At 45.9% G+C, this 16,018-nt stretch overlaps 1 protein-coding gene across 2 annotated transcripts in view; it reads left to right on the top strand.

Annotated features, from left to right (window-relative positions):
• Positions 1 to 16,018, top strand: part of LOC126195819 (nidogen) — a 342,884-nt gene that overhangs the window by 61,395 nt on the left and 265,471 nt on the right. For both annotated transcript variants that reach the window (XM_049934458.1, XM_049934459.1), the window contains exon 2: positions 10,735 to 10,938. In XM_049934458.1, the coding sequence (XP_049790415.1) occupies positions 10,744 to 10,938 (195 nt within the window). In that variant the 5' untranslated portion in view covers positions 10,735 to 10,743. The remainder of the gene's footprint in view (positions 1 to 10,734; positions 10,939 to 16,018) is intronic.

Below are 16,018 nucleotides of genomic sequence, written 5' to 3' on the forward strand. Positions count from 1 at the left end.
TATATATAACCTATTAAACATCACATCATCACAAATGATTAAAAAAATCCATATACAGAAAAGAAGAGAATATAATGCAAGTCATTTATTACTTATGGAACAAGACAGATAAAATAACGCAAAGCTGTCATCAACTCGTAGGTTCATTCGAACACCACAGGACTTTACAGGGCATGGTCCTGTTGAAGGTGGTATGCTGCTACGTTCCCGTATGCTGTTGACGTATTCAGGAAGTTATAGAGTTTAATGTGGACTTCGAACTACGATGTATCTTGGTCTCTGTCAGATTAACAAATCGTTACCAGAGGTAGAAGAAGCGAAAAGTAAGAGAAAAAATCCTAAGCTTGACCAGGAATCGAACCATGGACCTTTGCACTGTATTATTATGTAGCTTGTAGTATGCTAGTTGCCCACTGAGCACGAGCATGGAGTTTATGGAAAAGAAATAGTGGCTGCAATAAATACCACTGCTCAAGAGAATTAAGAAACCATGACTTTGCGCGTCTGCCATACTCCATTTACCAATAACTGAGGACTGAGTTGTTGTTGTTATCGTTGTTGTGGTCTTCAGTCCTGAGACTGGCTTGATGCAGCTGTCCATGCTACTCTATCCTGTGCAAGCTGCTTCATCTCCCAGTACCTACTGCAGCCTACATCCTTCTGAATCTGCTTAGTGTATTCATCTCTTGGTCTTCCTCTACGATTTTCTCCCTCCACGCTGCCCTCCAATACTAAATTGGTGATCCCTCGATGACTCAGAACATGTCCTACCAACTGATCCCTTCTTCTAGTCAAGTTGTGCCACAAACTCCTCTTCTCCCCAACTCTATTCAATACCTCCTCATTAGTTACGTGATCTACCCATCTAATCTTCAGCATTCTTCTGTAGCACCACATTTCGAAAGCTTCTTTCTCTTCTTGTCCAAACTATTTATCGTCCATGTTTCACTTCCATACATGGCTACACTCCATACCAATACCTTCAGAAACGACTTCCTGACACTTAAATCTATACTCGATGTTAACAAATTTCTCTTCTTCAGAAACGCTTTCCTTGCCATTGCCAGTCTAGATTTTATATCCTCTCTACTTCGACCATCATCAGTTATTTTGCTCCCCAAATAGCAAAACTCCTTTACTACTTTTAGTGTCTCATTTTCTAATCTAATTCCCTCAGCATCACCCGAGTTAACTCGACTACATTCCATTATCCCCGTTTTGCTTTTGTTGATGTTCATTTTATATATTCCTTTCAAGACACTGTCCATTCCGTTCAAATGCTCTTCAAAGTCCTTTGCTGTCTCTGACAAAATTACAATGTCATCGGCGAACCTTAAACTTTTTATTTCTTCTCTATGGATTTGAATACCTACTCCGAATTTTTCTTTTGTTTCCTTTACTGCTTGCTCAATATACAGATTGAATAACATCGCGGATAGGCTACAACCATGTTTCTCTCCTTTCCCAACCACTGCTTCCCTCTCATGCCTCTTGACTCTTATAATTGCCATCTGGTTTCTGTGCAAATTGTAAATAGCCTTTCGCTCCCTGTATTTTACCCCTGCCACCTTCAGAATTTGAAAGAGAGTATTCCAGTCAACATTGTCAAAAGCTTTATCTATGTCTACAAATGCTAGAAACGTAGGTTTGCCTTTTCTTAATCTAGCTTCTAAGATAAGCCGTAGGGTCAGTATTGCCTCACGTGACTGAGTATGTCATCAAATTACACCTTTATGTTTCACAAATAAGTAAACATCAAAAATCATTACCTCTCCGACCGTTGACATAATATGAAGTGAAATTTCTGGTAGAAGTGGAAACAATAATTTATCCCGCCATCCTGGGCGCTTTTCATTGCACTTTGAGAGCTTCAGTAACATGTATGTCCTGTGTGAGCGTTCATTACTGCCTGAATCCACTTGGCATGTCCAGTATAAGCCTACAGAGGTCACACTGTCGTATCCGTTCCCATTCTTCAATGAGAGCACATGAGAAGTCTTGGAGAATCTGTGGTGGAACAGGACGACTACGAACGCATCTGACAAACATGTCTCACATGTAGACGATACGGTTTAGGTCGGGACTCACTGCCGGCCATTCCATTACTTCAGTGTCGAGGCTTCCCAAGACATTCCTGCTGAGGCCTGTCACACGGGACCTGGCATTAGAAGGGATTCAGGGTCACCATCGCATGCAGCATCTGTCACATTATCCAACAGCATCTGTTCGATGAACCGCCTGGCGGTAATGCGAGCATGGACGACGACAAGATTCGTATGGCTGTGAACACTGAAGCCTTTGCACAAAATAGCAAGCAGCACCTTAGAATCAATTATTCAAAATGACAGTCACAGTCGCACTATTTATTTTGCCGCCAACCGATTTCAACCCGCGATGGGGTCATCTTCAGGGCAATTTACACCATTTGGTCGCTCGCTGGAGTCGTCACCCTGGCTGTGCACGGTTGGTAACTAGTTACAGGTAGGATGACGACTCCAGCGAGCGACCAAATGGTGTAAATTGTCCTGAAGACGATCCCATCGCGGGTTGAAACTGATTGGCGGCAAAATAAATAGTGCGATTGTGACTGTCATTTGGAATAATTGATTATAAGTTAACCAATCGCTGTTATCTCCACACAACTATGTTGTATAAAAATTTAAGCACCTTGGAAATCTGATTTCCTGAGAAGTACCGCTCACCGCCGCGTCTCCACACACGAACACGGCCATGACCCTTCGTCAGAAGGTATCTGGACTCATCTGTGAGTAACTCGTTTCGCCAGTGAAGAAGTTTCCTGTTGACATGGGAACGGCAGTACCGAAGGCGAGCCGCAAGATGTTGCCGTGTTATGCGGTGTACTCGGAACAGGACGTCTGGGTCGGAAGGTCCTCTCCTGTAGCCTATTCATTACAGGCTGATCGGACACAGCAGCTCCAGTGGCCCTTCAGCGTTCGTCTTGAAGTGATCTCGCGGTATCCGTGCCACGCCGCAAGGCAGAGATGGCCGGATATCGGTCTTCATGTGGGGTTGCAGTGCGTCGGCGGCTTTGTCCAACTCGCCTTGTGTACTGACCTGTCTCCGTGTAGCATGTCCGCAACTTACAGATGACAGATAGAGGTTGGCATCTCCAGTAATACGACGGAAAATCCATCCGTTTTGGATCAAACTGATCGCCCTAAAACTTGCGTTGCGTTAAGATGTCGTATTGCTTGAGCTTGGTTGAATACAAAGTCCACAAATAACAACTGCCATCTGTGTACCTTACGAGAAAACACTGAGACCCTGGTACACATTTACTTCTGAGGGGCCACCGTATACTGTAAGGCAAATGATTTTAATTACTGGATACACTGAAAACGAAGATCTCCAGCCATGCAATAAGACCACAGGTTCGGCATGTATCAAAATAGATTTAACATACCAGACGGTGATACACGGTTCCGCTAATTCTTTTGAACTGCTTATAATACTGCACAGTATTCCTGAAAGAGGTTATTCTTGGGGCTCAAGGTAAATGAAAATCTTTATCGAAGTATCACATCCAGAATGGCTTGTAGAAATTGGCCGTTCTCGCCTTCACCTCAAGAAGAATCTCCTTTGCCACTGACAAAGAAACAATACCTACAGTGCATACTTTTTCTCGATAATCATATTTTGGGGTAACTTTGTGCATTCACACAGGAAATCTAAACTCACAAAAGGAAGATGCGAATAATATGCGGTGTCAGGTTACTAACTTCGTCCAGGGCGTTGAACAAGGTTCTCTGAATTCTAACTATGCTATCCCTTCTATATCCTTCTTCGTAATAGCCGTGGTTGAAAATGTACACTTACTCCAAAAACCTGTATCATTCACTCTGTGGAAACCAGACAGAATAGTGACTTTCGCACTAAAAATTGGCCCGGTTCAAGTAGGACTAGCGCTCTGAAGGTTCCGTACAAACTTAATTAAGTATATAGACAGTTCATACAACAAGATATCGTTCCCGGGGATTCTGAGGCTTTCGAGAATATTTTAATTTCAAGTTTGAATTCGGATAACAAATGACAAAAGAAATATTTTTTGTGTCATATAACAACAGATTAACAATTTTGTCGCACTTGTACTGTGAAACCTTGCTTCTTGCTAAATTTCACGATTCTAGGTCAACGGGAAGTTCCCTATAGGTTTCAATGAGTGAGTCTGGGAGTGTCGAAATATGTGACATAAATGGCAATGTCTTTTGCACCGCCAAGCGGTCATAGACCTAAGTATGTGACATAAATTTCTACATCATACGCCTACCCGTTTCTGAAAAATGGTTTTTAACATTCAGACAGATGGACGGAAACAAAGAGATCCTATAAGAGTTCCGTTTTCACCGAATGAGGTACGGAACCCTAAAAACAGTTGATACAAGACGCCAGTGGGACAGTTCTAGAACACTGATCCTGCACTTTGAGTGGTTATCCAGTTGGCGTGACGGAAGGCAGTGAACGAATTGAGACACGCGGCTATAATTCTAACACGTCGGTATGGCCCACACGAAAGGCTAGGGATCATAAATACCAATATTTGAAAGAAAGGCGACTATATCTCACGATATCCTGTTTGATACTTTTCAAAAACAGATAATCAAGAAAGACTTTTGCAGTTATGCCGTCACCATCGTTGATTTGCATGCGGACCATGAGAATTAGAGCACATAAAGACGCTTACAGACAGTCGATTTTCTTTCGTTCGATACACTAATAGTACTGCACAGGAAATCGTTAGTATTGGGGAGATGTATCGTCTGTAACACACTGCACAGTGACTTATGGAATATTCGCATTATCTGACCAAAAGTGTCCGGATATACACTAAAGAGCCAAAGAAACTCGTGCATCTGCCAAATATCGTGTAGGGCCCCAGAGAGCACGCAGAAGTGCCGCAACACCACGTGGCATGGACTCGACTAATGTCTGAAGTAGTGCTGGAGGAAACTGACACCATGAATACTGCAGGGCTTCCATAAATCCGTAACAGTATGAAGGAGTGGAGAACTCTGATTGCAAGGCATCCCAGATATGCTCATTAATGTTCATGTCTGGGGAGTTTGGTGGCCAGCGGAAGTTTCTGAACTCAGAAGTGGAGCCACTATGTACTAATTCTGGACGTGTGGGGTGTCGCACTGTCCTGCTGGAATTGCCTAAATCCGACGGAATGCACAATGCAGATGAATGGATGCAGGTGATCAGACACAATGATTGCGTAACTGTCACCTGTCAGGGTCGTATCTAGACATATCAGAGGCCCGAACTGCACACGCCCCACGCCATTACAGAGCCTCCACCTGTTTGAACAGTCCCCTGCTGACATGCAGAGTCCATGGATTCATGAGATTGTCTCAATATCCGTACACGTCCATTCGCTCGATACAATTTGAAACAGACGCGTCCGACCAGGCAGCATGTTTCTAGTCATTACCAGCCAAATGTCGATGTTGACGGGCCCAGGTCAGGCGTAAAGCTTCGTGTCGTGTAGTGATCAAGGGTACACGAATGTGACTTCGGTTCCGAAAGCCCGCGTCGATGGTGTTTCGTTGAATGGTTCGCACGCTGACACTTGAGATGGCCCATCATTGAAATCTGCAGCAATTTGCGGAAGGGTTGCACTTCGGTCACGTTGAACGATCCTCTTCAGTCGTCGTTGATTCCATTCTTGCAGGATCTTTCCCGGCCGCAGGGATGTCGGAGATTTGATGTTTTACCGGGTTCCTGATGTTCACGGTACACTCGTGAAATGGTCGTACGGGAAAATCCACACTTCAGCACTACCTCGGAGATGTTGTGTCTCATCGCTCGTGCGCCGACTAAAACACCACTTTGAAACTCGCTTAAATCTTGATAACCTGACATTGTAACAGCAGTAACCGATCTAACAACTGCGCCAGACACTTGTCGTCTTACACAGGCGTTACCGACCGCAGCGCGGTATTCTGCCTGTTTACATATCTCTGTATTTGAATACGCATGGCTATAACAGTTTCTTTGGCGCTCCAGTGTACATTAGTGACATTAATATAGAGTGCGTCTGCCCTTCGGCTGCCTGAACTCTGCTGGGGACAGTCAGTGAGGAGATGTCTGAAAATCTATGGCCGAATGGTGCCCATTCTTCCTCACGAGTCGAAACTAGGGGAGGACATTGGACACTGCTTTATGGTTCAAATGGCTCTGAGCACTATGGGACTTAACTTCTGAGGTCATCAGTCCCCTAGAACTTAGAACTAATTAACCTAACTAACCTAAGGGCATCACACACATCCATGCCCGAGGCAGGACTCGAACCTGCGACCGTAGCGGTCAGGCGGTTCCAGAATGTAGTGCCTAGAACCGCTCGGCCACTCCGGCCGGCGCTGCTTTATGACAGGGTGCTCTGTCATGCTGATAAAGTCATCGTCTCCGTACTGTTCCTCCGCCGGACGCGTTACACAATACTATAAAATGTGTTCACATCATTCCGCATTTGGTGTTTTCTTAAGCACACTAAGGAGATCACACTCTGAGCACGAAAAACAGACTCATTTCGTGACGCCACCTGCCCTATAGTTGACTTTTGGCCTCTTTGCAAGCGATTCGAGGGGTCGTCTGCAACGGCGGCCCAATGATGCGCTTAACCACCAGTGTGTGTAATGTGTAGTCCAGGCCGGAGGAGGTTCTGTGACGGTATGGAGACGTTTTTCGTACCATGACCCGGGCCCACTCATTCGGCTTACCCTGAACATGAACCAGGGTGTTTATTTGAAGATTCTCGGTGAGCAAGTCTTGCCCTTTCTTCTACACTTCATGAGAAGAATGCTGTGGATACATCGGTCTTCCAAGCTGACGATAGCTGTGTTTATAGAGCTACACGCATACGCTCCTGGTTTGATGAACACTCCATCTACACTAGCCCGTTAAGTCATCCGATATTAACCCCATAGAAAATGTTCGGGACTATTTCGAACTGCGGATGAGACATAGGAATTGACATCCCTGCAATAAGGAGCTCTGTCTGATCAACTACCTTCTATTGGGTACGGCATACATGGAGAGTCTTGTGGTCTTTTTTTCTACCCGAATCCCTACTCCTGCATTACTCCTATTTGATCTTGTATTCATAACGCTATATACATCTGACCAGTAGTCCTGTTCCTCCTGCCACCAAACTTCACTAACTCCCACTATATCTAACTTTAAACCATTATCGAACGTAGAGCCATTATCGAAATAGAGGTAGTGTTACTCGCTATTAACGTAGTGTCTCGTGGGGTAAGTAAGTCTTTATCTCCCCGCCCGGTTAGCCGCCCGGTCTTACGCGCTGCTTCCCGAGCGGGAAGGCGTGCCGGTCCCCAGCACGAGTCCGCCCGACGGATTAGTGTCGAGGTCCGGTGTGCCGGCCAGTTTGTGGATGGTTTTTGGGCGGTTTTCCGTTTGCCTCGGCGGGTGCGGGCTGGTTTCCCTTATTCCGCCTCGGTTACACTATGTCAGCGATCGCTGCGCAAACACTGTCTCCACGTACGCGTCCACCATAATTGCTCTACCTTGCAAACATTTTGGGCACACTCGTCTGGTATGTGACGTTCCCGGGGGGGCGGGGTGAGAGGTGGGGGGGGGGGGTCCACTGGGGGCCGAACCGTACAATAACCCTGGGTTCAGTGTGGGGCGGCGGTGGGGTGGGTGGACTGCTTGGCCTGTTTGGGGTTGTGAACCACTGAGGGCTACGGTGGGACGTAGCCTCTCCGTCGTTTCTAGGTCCCCGGTTCAATACACCAATACACAAGTCTTTATCTGGTTTAACTATGCACAGTGGTTTGTTCCATTACCTAGTACCTTTGCCTCAGAAGTTCCCACGGGACTTTTAAGGGTAAAAGTAGGTAGCTACTCCGTCGTTTGGTGCCTTCGATACTGAGAGTACTACTCCAGCGCAGACATTCGCCTGCTCACGCCCATCGTCTTCTACGGCGAGGTCTACGACACCATCTTATTCTCAGTTCGAATATAATGAATTTCCTTGAGACAGAGAAGTTGCTGTCCATGCATCAGCTTGGCTTTAGAAAGCATCGCTCCTGCGAAACGCAACTCGCCCTTTTTTCAGATAATATCTTGCGAACTATGGATGAAGGGTGCCAGACGGATGCCATATTCCTTGACTTCCTGAAAGCGTTTGACTCGGTGCCCCACTGCAGACTCCTAACTTAGGTACGAGCATATGGGATTGGTTCCCAAATATGTGAGTGGCTCGAAGACTTCTTAAATAATATAACCCAGTACGTTGTCCTCGATGGTGAGTGTTCATCGGAGGTGAGGGTATCATCTGGAGTGCCCCAGGGAAGTGTGGTAGGTCCACTGTTGTTTTCTATCTACATAAATGATCTTTTGGATAGGGTGGATAGCAATGTGCGGCTGTTTGCTGATGATGCTGTGGTGTACGGGAAAGTGTCGTCGTTGAGTGACTGTAGGAGGATACAAGATAACTTGGACACGATTTGTGATGGTGTAAAGAATGGCTGCTAACTCTAAATATAGATAAATGTAAATTAATGCAGATGAATAGGAAAAAGAATCCTGTAATGTCTGAATACTCCATTAGCAGTGTAGCGCTTGACACAGTCACGTCGATTAAATATTTGGGCGTAACATTGCAGAGCGATATGAAGTGCGACAAACATGTAATGGCAGTTGTGGGGAAGGCGGATAGTCGTCTTTGGTTCATTGGTAGAATTTTGGGAACATGTGGTTCATCTGTAAAGGAGACCGCTTATAGAACGCTGGTGGAACCTATTCTTGAGCACTGCTCGAGCGTTTGGGATCCTTATCAGGTCGGATTGAGGGAGGACATAGAAGCAATTCAGAGGCGGGCTGCTAGATTTGTTACTGGTAGGTTAGATCATCACGCAAGTGTTACGGAAATGCTTCAGGAACTCGGGTGGGAGTCTCTAGAGGAAAGGAGGCGTTCTTTTCGTGAATCGCTACTGAGGAAATTTAGAGAACCAGCATTTGAGGCTGAGTGCAGTACAATTTTACTGCCGCCAACTTACATTTCGCGGAAAGATCACAAAGATAAGATAAGAGAGATTAGGGCTCGTACAGAGGCATATAGGCAGCAATTTTTCCCTCGTTCTGTTTGGGAGTGGAACAGGGAGAGAAGATGCTAGTTGTGGTACGAGGTACCCTCCGCCACGCACCGTATGGTGGATTGCGGAGTATGTATGTAGATGTATAGTGGAGATCTCTTCTGAACATTGCGTTGGTTGGCATCCCAGATGTGCTCAATAATGTTCATGTCTGGGGAGGGTGGTGGCCAACAAAAGTGTTTAAACTCAGAATAGTGTTCCTGAAGCCACTCTTTACCAATTCTGGACGTTTGGGGTGTCGCATTGTCCTGCTAGAATTGCCCAAGTCCGACGGCATACACAATGCACATGAATGGATGCAGGTGATCAGACACAATGATTACGTAACTGTCACCTGTCAGAGTCGTATCTAGACGTATCGGAGGTCCCATATCACTCCTACTGCACACGCTCCACACCATTAGAGAGTCTCCACCAGTTTGAAAATGGTTCAAATGGTTCAAATGGCTCTGAGCACTATGGGACTTAACATCTGAGGTCATCAGTTCCCTAGAACTTAGAACTACTTAAACCTAACTAACCTAAGGACATCACACACATCCATGCCCGAGGGAGGATTCGAACCTGCGACCGCAGCGGTCGCGCGGTTCCAGACTGAAGCGCATAGAACCGTGGTTCCAGACTGAAGCGCCTAGAACCGCTCGGCCACACCGCCCAGTTTGAACAGTTCCCTGCTGAATGCAGGATTCATGAGGTTGTCTCAATATCCGTACACGCCCATCCGCTCGATGCAATTTGAAACGAGACGTGTCCGACCAGGCATCATGTTTCTAGTCATCAACAGCGCAATGTCGGTGTTGACGGGCCCAGGCGAGGCGTAAAGTTTTGTGTCGTGCAGTCATGCAGGGTACGCGAGTGTGACTTCGGCTCCGAAAGCATGCGTCGATGGTGTTTCGTTGAGTGGTTCGCACGCTGACACTTGTGATGGCCGAGCATTGAAATCGGGGTGGGGTGGGGGTGGGGGGGGGGTGGGGGGGAGGTATCCACTGGGGGCCGAACCGCACAGTAACCCTGGGGTCGGTGTGGGGCGGCGGTGGGGTGGGTGGACTGCTGTGGCCTGTTAGGAGTTGTGAACCACCGAGGGCTACGGCGGGACGAAGGCTCTCCGTCCTTTCTAGGTCCCCGGTTCAATACACACAATGCACAAGTCTTTACCTGGTTTAGCTATCACAATGGTTTGTTCCATTACCTAGTACCTTTGACTCAGAAGTTCCCACCTCGCGGGATTAGCCGAGCGGTCTAGGCGCTGCTGTCATGGACTGTGGAGCTGGTCCCGGCGGAGGTTCGAGTCATCCCTCGGGCATGGGTGTATGTGTTTGTCCTTAGGATAATTTCGGTTAAGTAGTGTGTAAGCTTACGGACTGATGACCTTAGCAGTTAAGTCCCATAAGATTTCACACACATTTGAACATTTCAGAAGTTCCCACGGGATTTTAAGGGAAAAAATAGGTAGCTACTTCGCCGTTTGGTGCATTCGACGCTGAGAGTAGGGACTACTAACGACAAACGAGTACGTATGACATACGGTTTGATGTAGCTCGCGCCTCAGTTGTTGCTGCTTGTAGTTCCACGGCCGCGTGTTGTCTGTTTGCAGACGCAGAGCATGAGGTGGCTGTGGGTGTGCGCGCTGTGGCTGGCCGCGGCCTCTCTGGCGGCCGGCGTCCCCCGCGACCAGCTGCTGCCGCACGGCGAGGGCGTCGACACGCTGCTGCCCAGGCACCAGCAGGACGTCTCCAGCGCAGACATCCGCCTCCTCACCCCCATCGTCTTCTACGGCGAGGTCTACGACACGATCTTCGTGAGTACCATGCTTTCCCACTAACCAGTTATGAGGTTCGATCGAGTGAAGGTATTACAAACGAGTGCAACCGTTAACAAACTGACTCTGCTGCGCATGCGCAGTTTCGCGGTATGTTCTACCGTCAGAAACCTCTGCGTTTGACCACCTGCAGCGCTAGTTGACAACTGTGCTCTCTTCGCGGTCCTCAAACGTTTCTGATATAAATAATCAAACAGTACACCTGGTATGTATTTTTTTCTTCCTTAGCACTACTCGCTCCGAGAATTTGTTCTTATTGTCAAATGCAAATATTTGCATAAGTATTTTGTATGATGTTTGTATGTGTGTTCTGCCTCTCTTCCACTGTAATACACTACTGCCCATTAAAATTGCTACACCGCGAAGATACGCTACAGACGCGAAATTTAACTGACAGGAAGAAGATGCTGTGATATGCAAATGATTAGCTTTTCAGAGCATTCACACAAGGTTGCCGCCGGTGGCGACACCTACAAAGTGCTGACATGAAAGTTTCCAACCGATTTCTCACACACAAACAGCAGTTGACCGGCGTTGCCTGGTGAAACGTTGTTAAGATGCCTCGTGTAAGGAGGAGAAATGCGTTTCCGACTTTGATAAAGGTCGGATTGTAGCCTATCGCGATTGCGGTTTATCGTATCGCGACATTGCTGCTCGCGTTGGTCGAGATCCAATGACTGTTTAGCAGAATATGGAATAGGTGTGTTCAGGAGGGTAATACGGAACGCCTTGCTGGATCCCAACGGCCTCGTATCACTAGCAGTCGAGATGACATGCATATCCGCATGGCTGTAACGGATCGTGCAGCCACGCCTCGATCCCTGAGTCAACAGATGGGGATGTTTGCAAGACAACAACCATCCGCAAGAACAGTTCGACGGCGTTTGCAGCAGCATCGACTATCAGCTCGGAGACCACGGCTGCAGTTACCCTTGACGCTGCATCACAGACAGGAGCGCCTGCGATGGTGTACTCAACGACGAACCTGGGTGCACTAATGGGAAAACGTCATTTTTTCAGGTGAATCCAGGTTCTGTTTACAGCGATGGTCGCATCCGTGTTTGGCGACATCGCGGTGAACGCACATTGGAAGCGTGTATTCGTCATCGCCACACTGGCGTATCACGCGGCGTGATGGTATGGCGTGCCATTGGTTACACGTCTCGGTCGCCTCTTATCGCATTGACGGCACTTTGAACAGTGGACGTTACATTTTACGACCCGTGCCTCTACCCTTCATTCGATCCCTACGAAACCCTACATTTCAGGAGGATAATGCACGACCGCATGTTGCAGATCCTGTAGGGGCTTTTCTGGATACAGAAAATGTTCGAATGCTGCCCTGGCCAGTACATTCTCCAGATATCTCACCAATTGAAAACGTCTGGTCAATGGTGGCAGAGCAAATGGCTCGTGACAATACGCCAGTCTCTACTCTTGATGAACTGTGGTATCGTGTTGAAGCTGCATGGGCAGCTGTACCTGTACACGCCATCCAAGCTCTGTGTGACTCAAAGCCCAGGCGTATCAAAACTGTTATTACGGCCAGAGTTGGTTGTTCTGGGTACTGATTTCTCAGGATCTATGCACCCAAATTGCGTGAAAGTGTAATCACATGTCAGTTCTAGTATAATATATTTGTCCAATGAATACCCGTTTACCATCTGCATTTCTTCTTGGTGTACCAATTTTAAGGGCCAGTAGTGTATATCGTCTTTGCGGTTTTCAGGTACTTGTCTCATCATTATGCACAAACCCACACACACAGTGTGAAAGTTCATAAAAAATATGATCGATGGTTTACGTGTGTGTGGTTTTCTGTGTAATGGAGGAGGCATAGTATAGCCTAAAAAGACGACTGCTACAGTGTAAGAAAGGCCGAACAACACACAAAATACTTCTGTAACTATTTTATCATCACAGTGGGAAATTCTCGAAACGCGTCGTGCTCACTTCTTGGAGAAAACTTGATACAACATATTAACTGAACAAGTTTCTGAATTATACCTGACACTTACTACTTTCCTCATCAACATTCTGTTTTCTTTTAAATATTTTGATTATATGCGTATGAGACAAATTTGACAAGCCTGTCTCATCGATTTGGTAACACAAATTTTGTTGTTGGTTGACAAAACATCGCATATAATTATTACCAATTTTAATAAACTACGATTTAGTAAATTGTGAAACGTTACAAGTGCCTGGAAATCACCTGATTTGAAGAAAAATAATCGCTGATTTACTTTGTAGGAAATGGCTGCACTGCATCCACTGGTTATTAATCTGGAATGCAACGTAATTTCTCCATTATATTTGTACCGGTAACTGTACATCATGAATATTTCTACCTATGACACCTTTCCTCTAAAGTGAGCCAAGTTAATGTCTGCATGTCATTTATAGCAATGAGCCACAATTATCGGCTCTTGTGATCCCATCCTTTATGGAAGAGGGAAAATTTATTAATTTTGAAAGTGAAGTTAAAATAGCATAGTGAGATTCTTTTGCTTTTGATACCTATGATTCATATACGCTAGACATTTCTGCTGAAAAATCCCTCAAGTGAATAAAATTTGACTAAGATTTATTAAATTTTTACTAGATTGAGATGTACTGTTCCTACAGGGCTAGGAGGAACTTATTTTCTTCAACGAGAAGGGCACGTGACAACACAAGAAGCTATGCGCATGCGCGCGTTAATTCGTTTGGAGGAGCGTTTTTAAACGATCTGGAGTCAGTCAGAAGAATTTCCTTTGGTCAGTCGAAGTCAGTTGCAACTGTCCATTGCCCGACACTCGAACAGCTTTCGCCCACTCACAAACAACGGGAACTAGGAGAATGCTTGCGTCGAACGCCTTCACTTGGTTCCATTATAACCGTATCTCGAACGAAGTGTAGTCTCTCTGCAAACTGAAGAGCCATCATCCATGCCCCCATTCTCTTTTCCCTACTACGACACAAGGTGTACCTACAGGCTGTTACAAACACACACTTCCGCAGCACGCCTTATAAGCGAGTGATGACGCAGTGCGCAGAGTTTATTCATTTATTTTTTTAATTTTTCGTCAATTGCGTTAAACCCGTAACCGTATAGAAATTAGTAACTAACCAGTAAACTCCCACCCCTACTCTTTAAAGAATCGAACACTCATGTCTAGAACGTCGTGTCTCCCGAAATCTAAGCCGTTCAGGTACTTTCAGTGGTATACAGGGCCGGTTTATGGCCCAAGCGACACAAGCTACCGCTTGTGGCGCCAAGCTGAGAGGGGTGCCACGGGCGTCTAAGTGTAAGATTTATGTACAGTGTGCATTACAATTATTAGCGAAGACTTACACGGGAGAAAGTATACGAGGGAAAAGGGTGAGAGGGGGGGGGGGCACAAATTATAAGTCGAAATTATAAGTCGCTTGTGTGGAAAAAGGTTCTCGAACCGGCCCTGGTGGTACATGTGGATACCGTCTGCAAAATGAGTTGCGAATACAGTTAGTAGCAAAGAAGTAACAAACTAAAACGTCGTGTCTGATGCTCAAGTTTTACTACATGACCTGTGAAAATGTAGTAAACTTTGTTCTTTTCTTCATTCTGTTGCGGGTGTCAGCGAAAAAATGTTTCGTAAGGCTTTGAAATTATGTGTAAAGTTTGTCGGCAGCCGCTATGTGCTCTCATTTTCAAATTCTCGATTCATAAATTCTGGGTAATTCGTGAGCCATAACTCATGCTGCCTCAAGACGTATACAGTTTCTATTTATAATACTTGACGTATTGTGTTTTTCGCCTAAATGGAACGATATAGTCCGCCACCTTAGGTGAGTGGCTGTCGCGTCTGGCTGCCCTGTAGCGGAACAGGGGTTCGATTCCCGGTCAGATCGATTTTTCTCCGCTTGGGGACTGAGTGTTGTGTTGTCCACATCATCATTTCATCATTATCGATACGCAAGTCGCCCAGTGTGGCGTCACGTGAAAAGACTTGCAATCCGGCGGCCGAACTTCTCCAGGTGGTGACTCCCGGCCGTCAATGCAAGACGAACCTATCAATTTTATTTTTGAACAATACAGGCTCAGACCCATTCGCTCGTTCCCACTTTGCGTAAGACGCTTTGAGTACCTGCATTATGCGTTATTGACCTGGCAGATGTGTTGTTTCAAGAACTGTACTATTTTTAACGGATTAAACATCTGTCGAGAAAAATCTGTCACAGTTATTCCTTATCGTCACTTATAATCGTACATCTACATCCACATCATTACTCTCCAATTCATAATTAAGTACCTGGCAAAAGGTTTATCGAACTACCTTCGTCTCTCCGAACAGCGCGCGGGAAAAACTAACACTTAAATCTTTTCGTACGAGTTCTGATGTCTCTCTTTTTCATTAGAATGATCATTTCTCCCTATGTAGGTGGGCACCCACAAAAATCTTCGCATTCGGAGGAGAACGTTGGTTACTGAGAAGATCTCGTCACAGCGAAAACGCTTTTGTTTTAATGATTACCATCCTAACGGCGTATCGTACCCGTGGCACTTTCTCCTCTAACCCGCGATAATACAATACGAGCTGCCCTTCTTTGAACTTTTTGGTTGTCCTCCTCGAATCCTATCCCATGCGGATTCCATTCCGCGCATCAGTACTACAGAAGAGGACGGAAAAGCGTAGTGTAGGCAGTCTTTTTAGTAGATCTGTTGCATTTTCTTTCTCCCAGTTAATCTCAGTCTTTGGTTTGCTTTCCCCACAGCATTGTCTGTGTGATCGTTCCAATTTAAGTTATTAGTCACTGTAATCCCTATGTACTTAGTTCGATTTACAGCCTTTAGCTTTGTGTATTTTATCCTGTAACCGAAACCTAGCGGATTCGTTTAGTACTCATGTGCATGACTTCACACTCTTCATTATTTAGAGTCAATTGCCACTTTTCGCACCATACGTATATATGGTCTAAATCAGTTTGCAATTGGTTATGGTCATCTGATGACTTTACAGGATGGTAAACGAAAGCAAAGTCTTAGAGAGCTGCTCAAATTGTCACCTAAATCATTTATGTTGACCAGGAACAGCCG

Source organism: Schistocerca nitens, chromosome 7 (genome assembly GCF_023898315.1).
Source record: "Schistocerca nitens isolate TAMUIC-IGC-003100 chromosome 7, iqSchNite1.1, whole genome shotgun sequence".
In the NCBI taxonomy this organism is placed as follows: Eukaryota; Metazoa; Arthropoda; class Insecta; order Orthoptera; family Acrididae; genus Schistocerca; species Schistocerca nitens.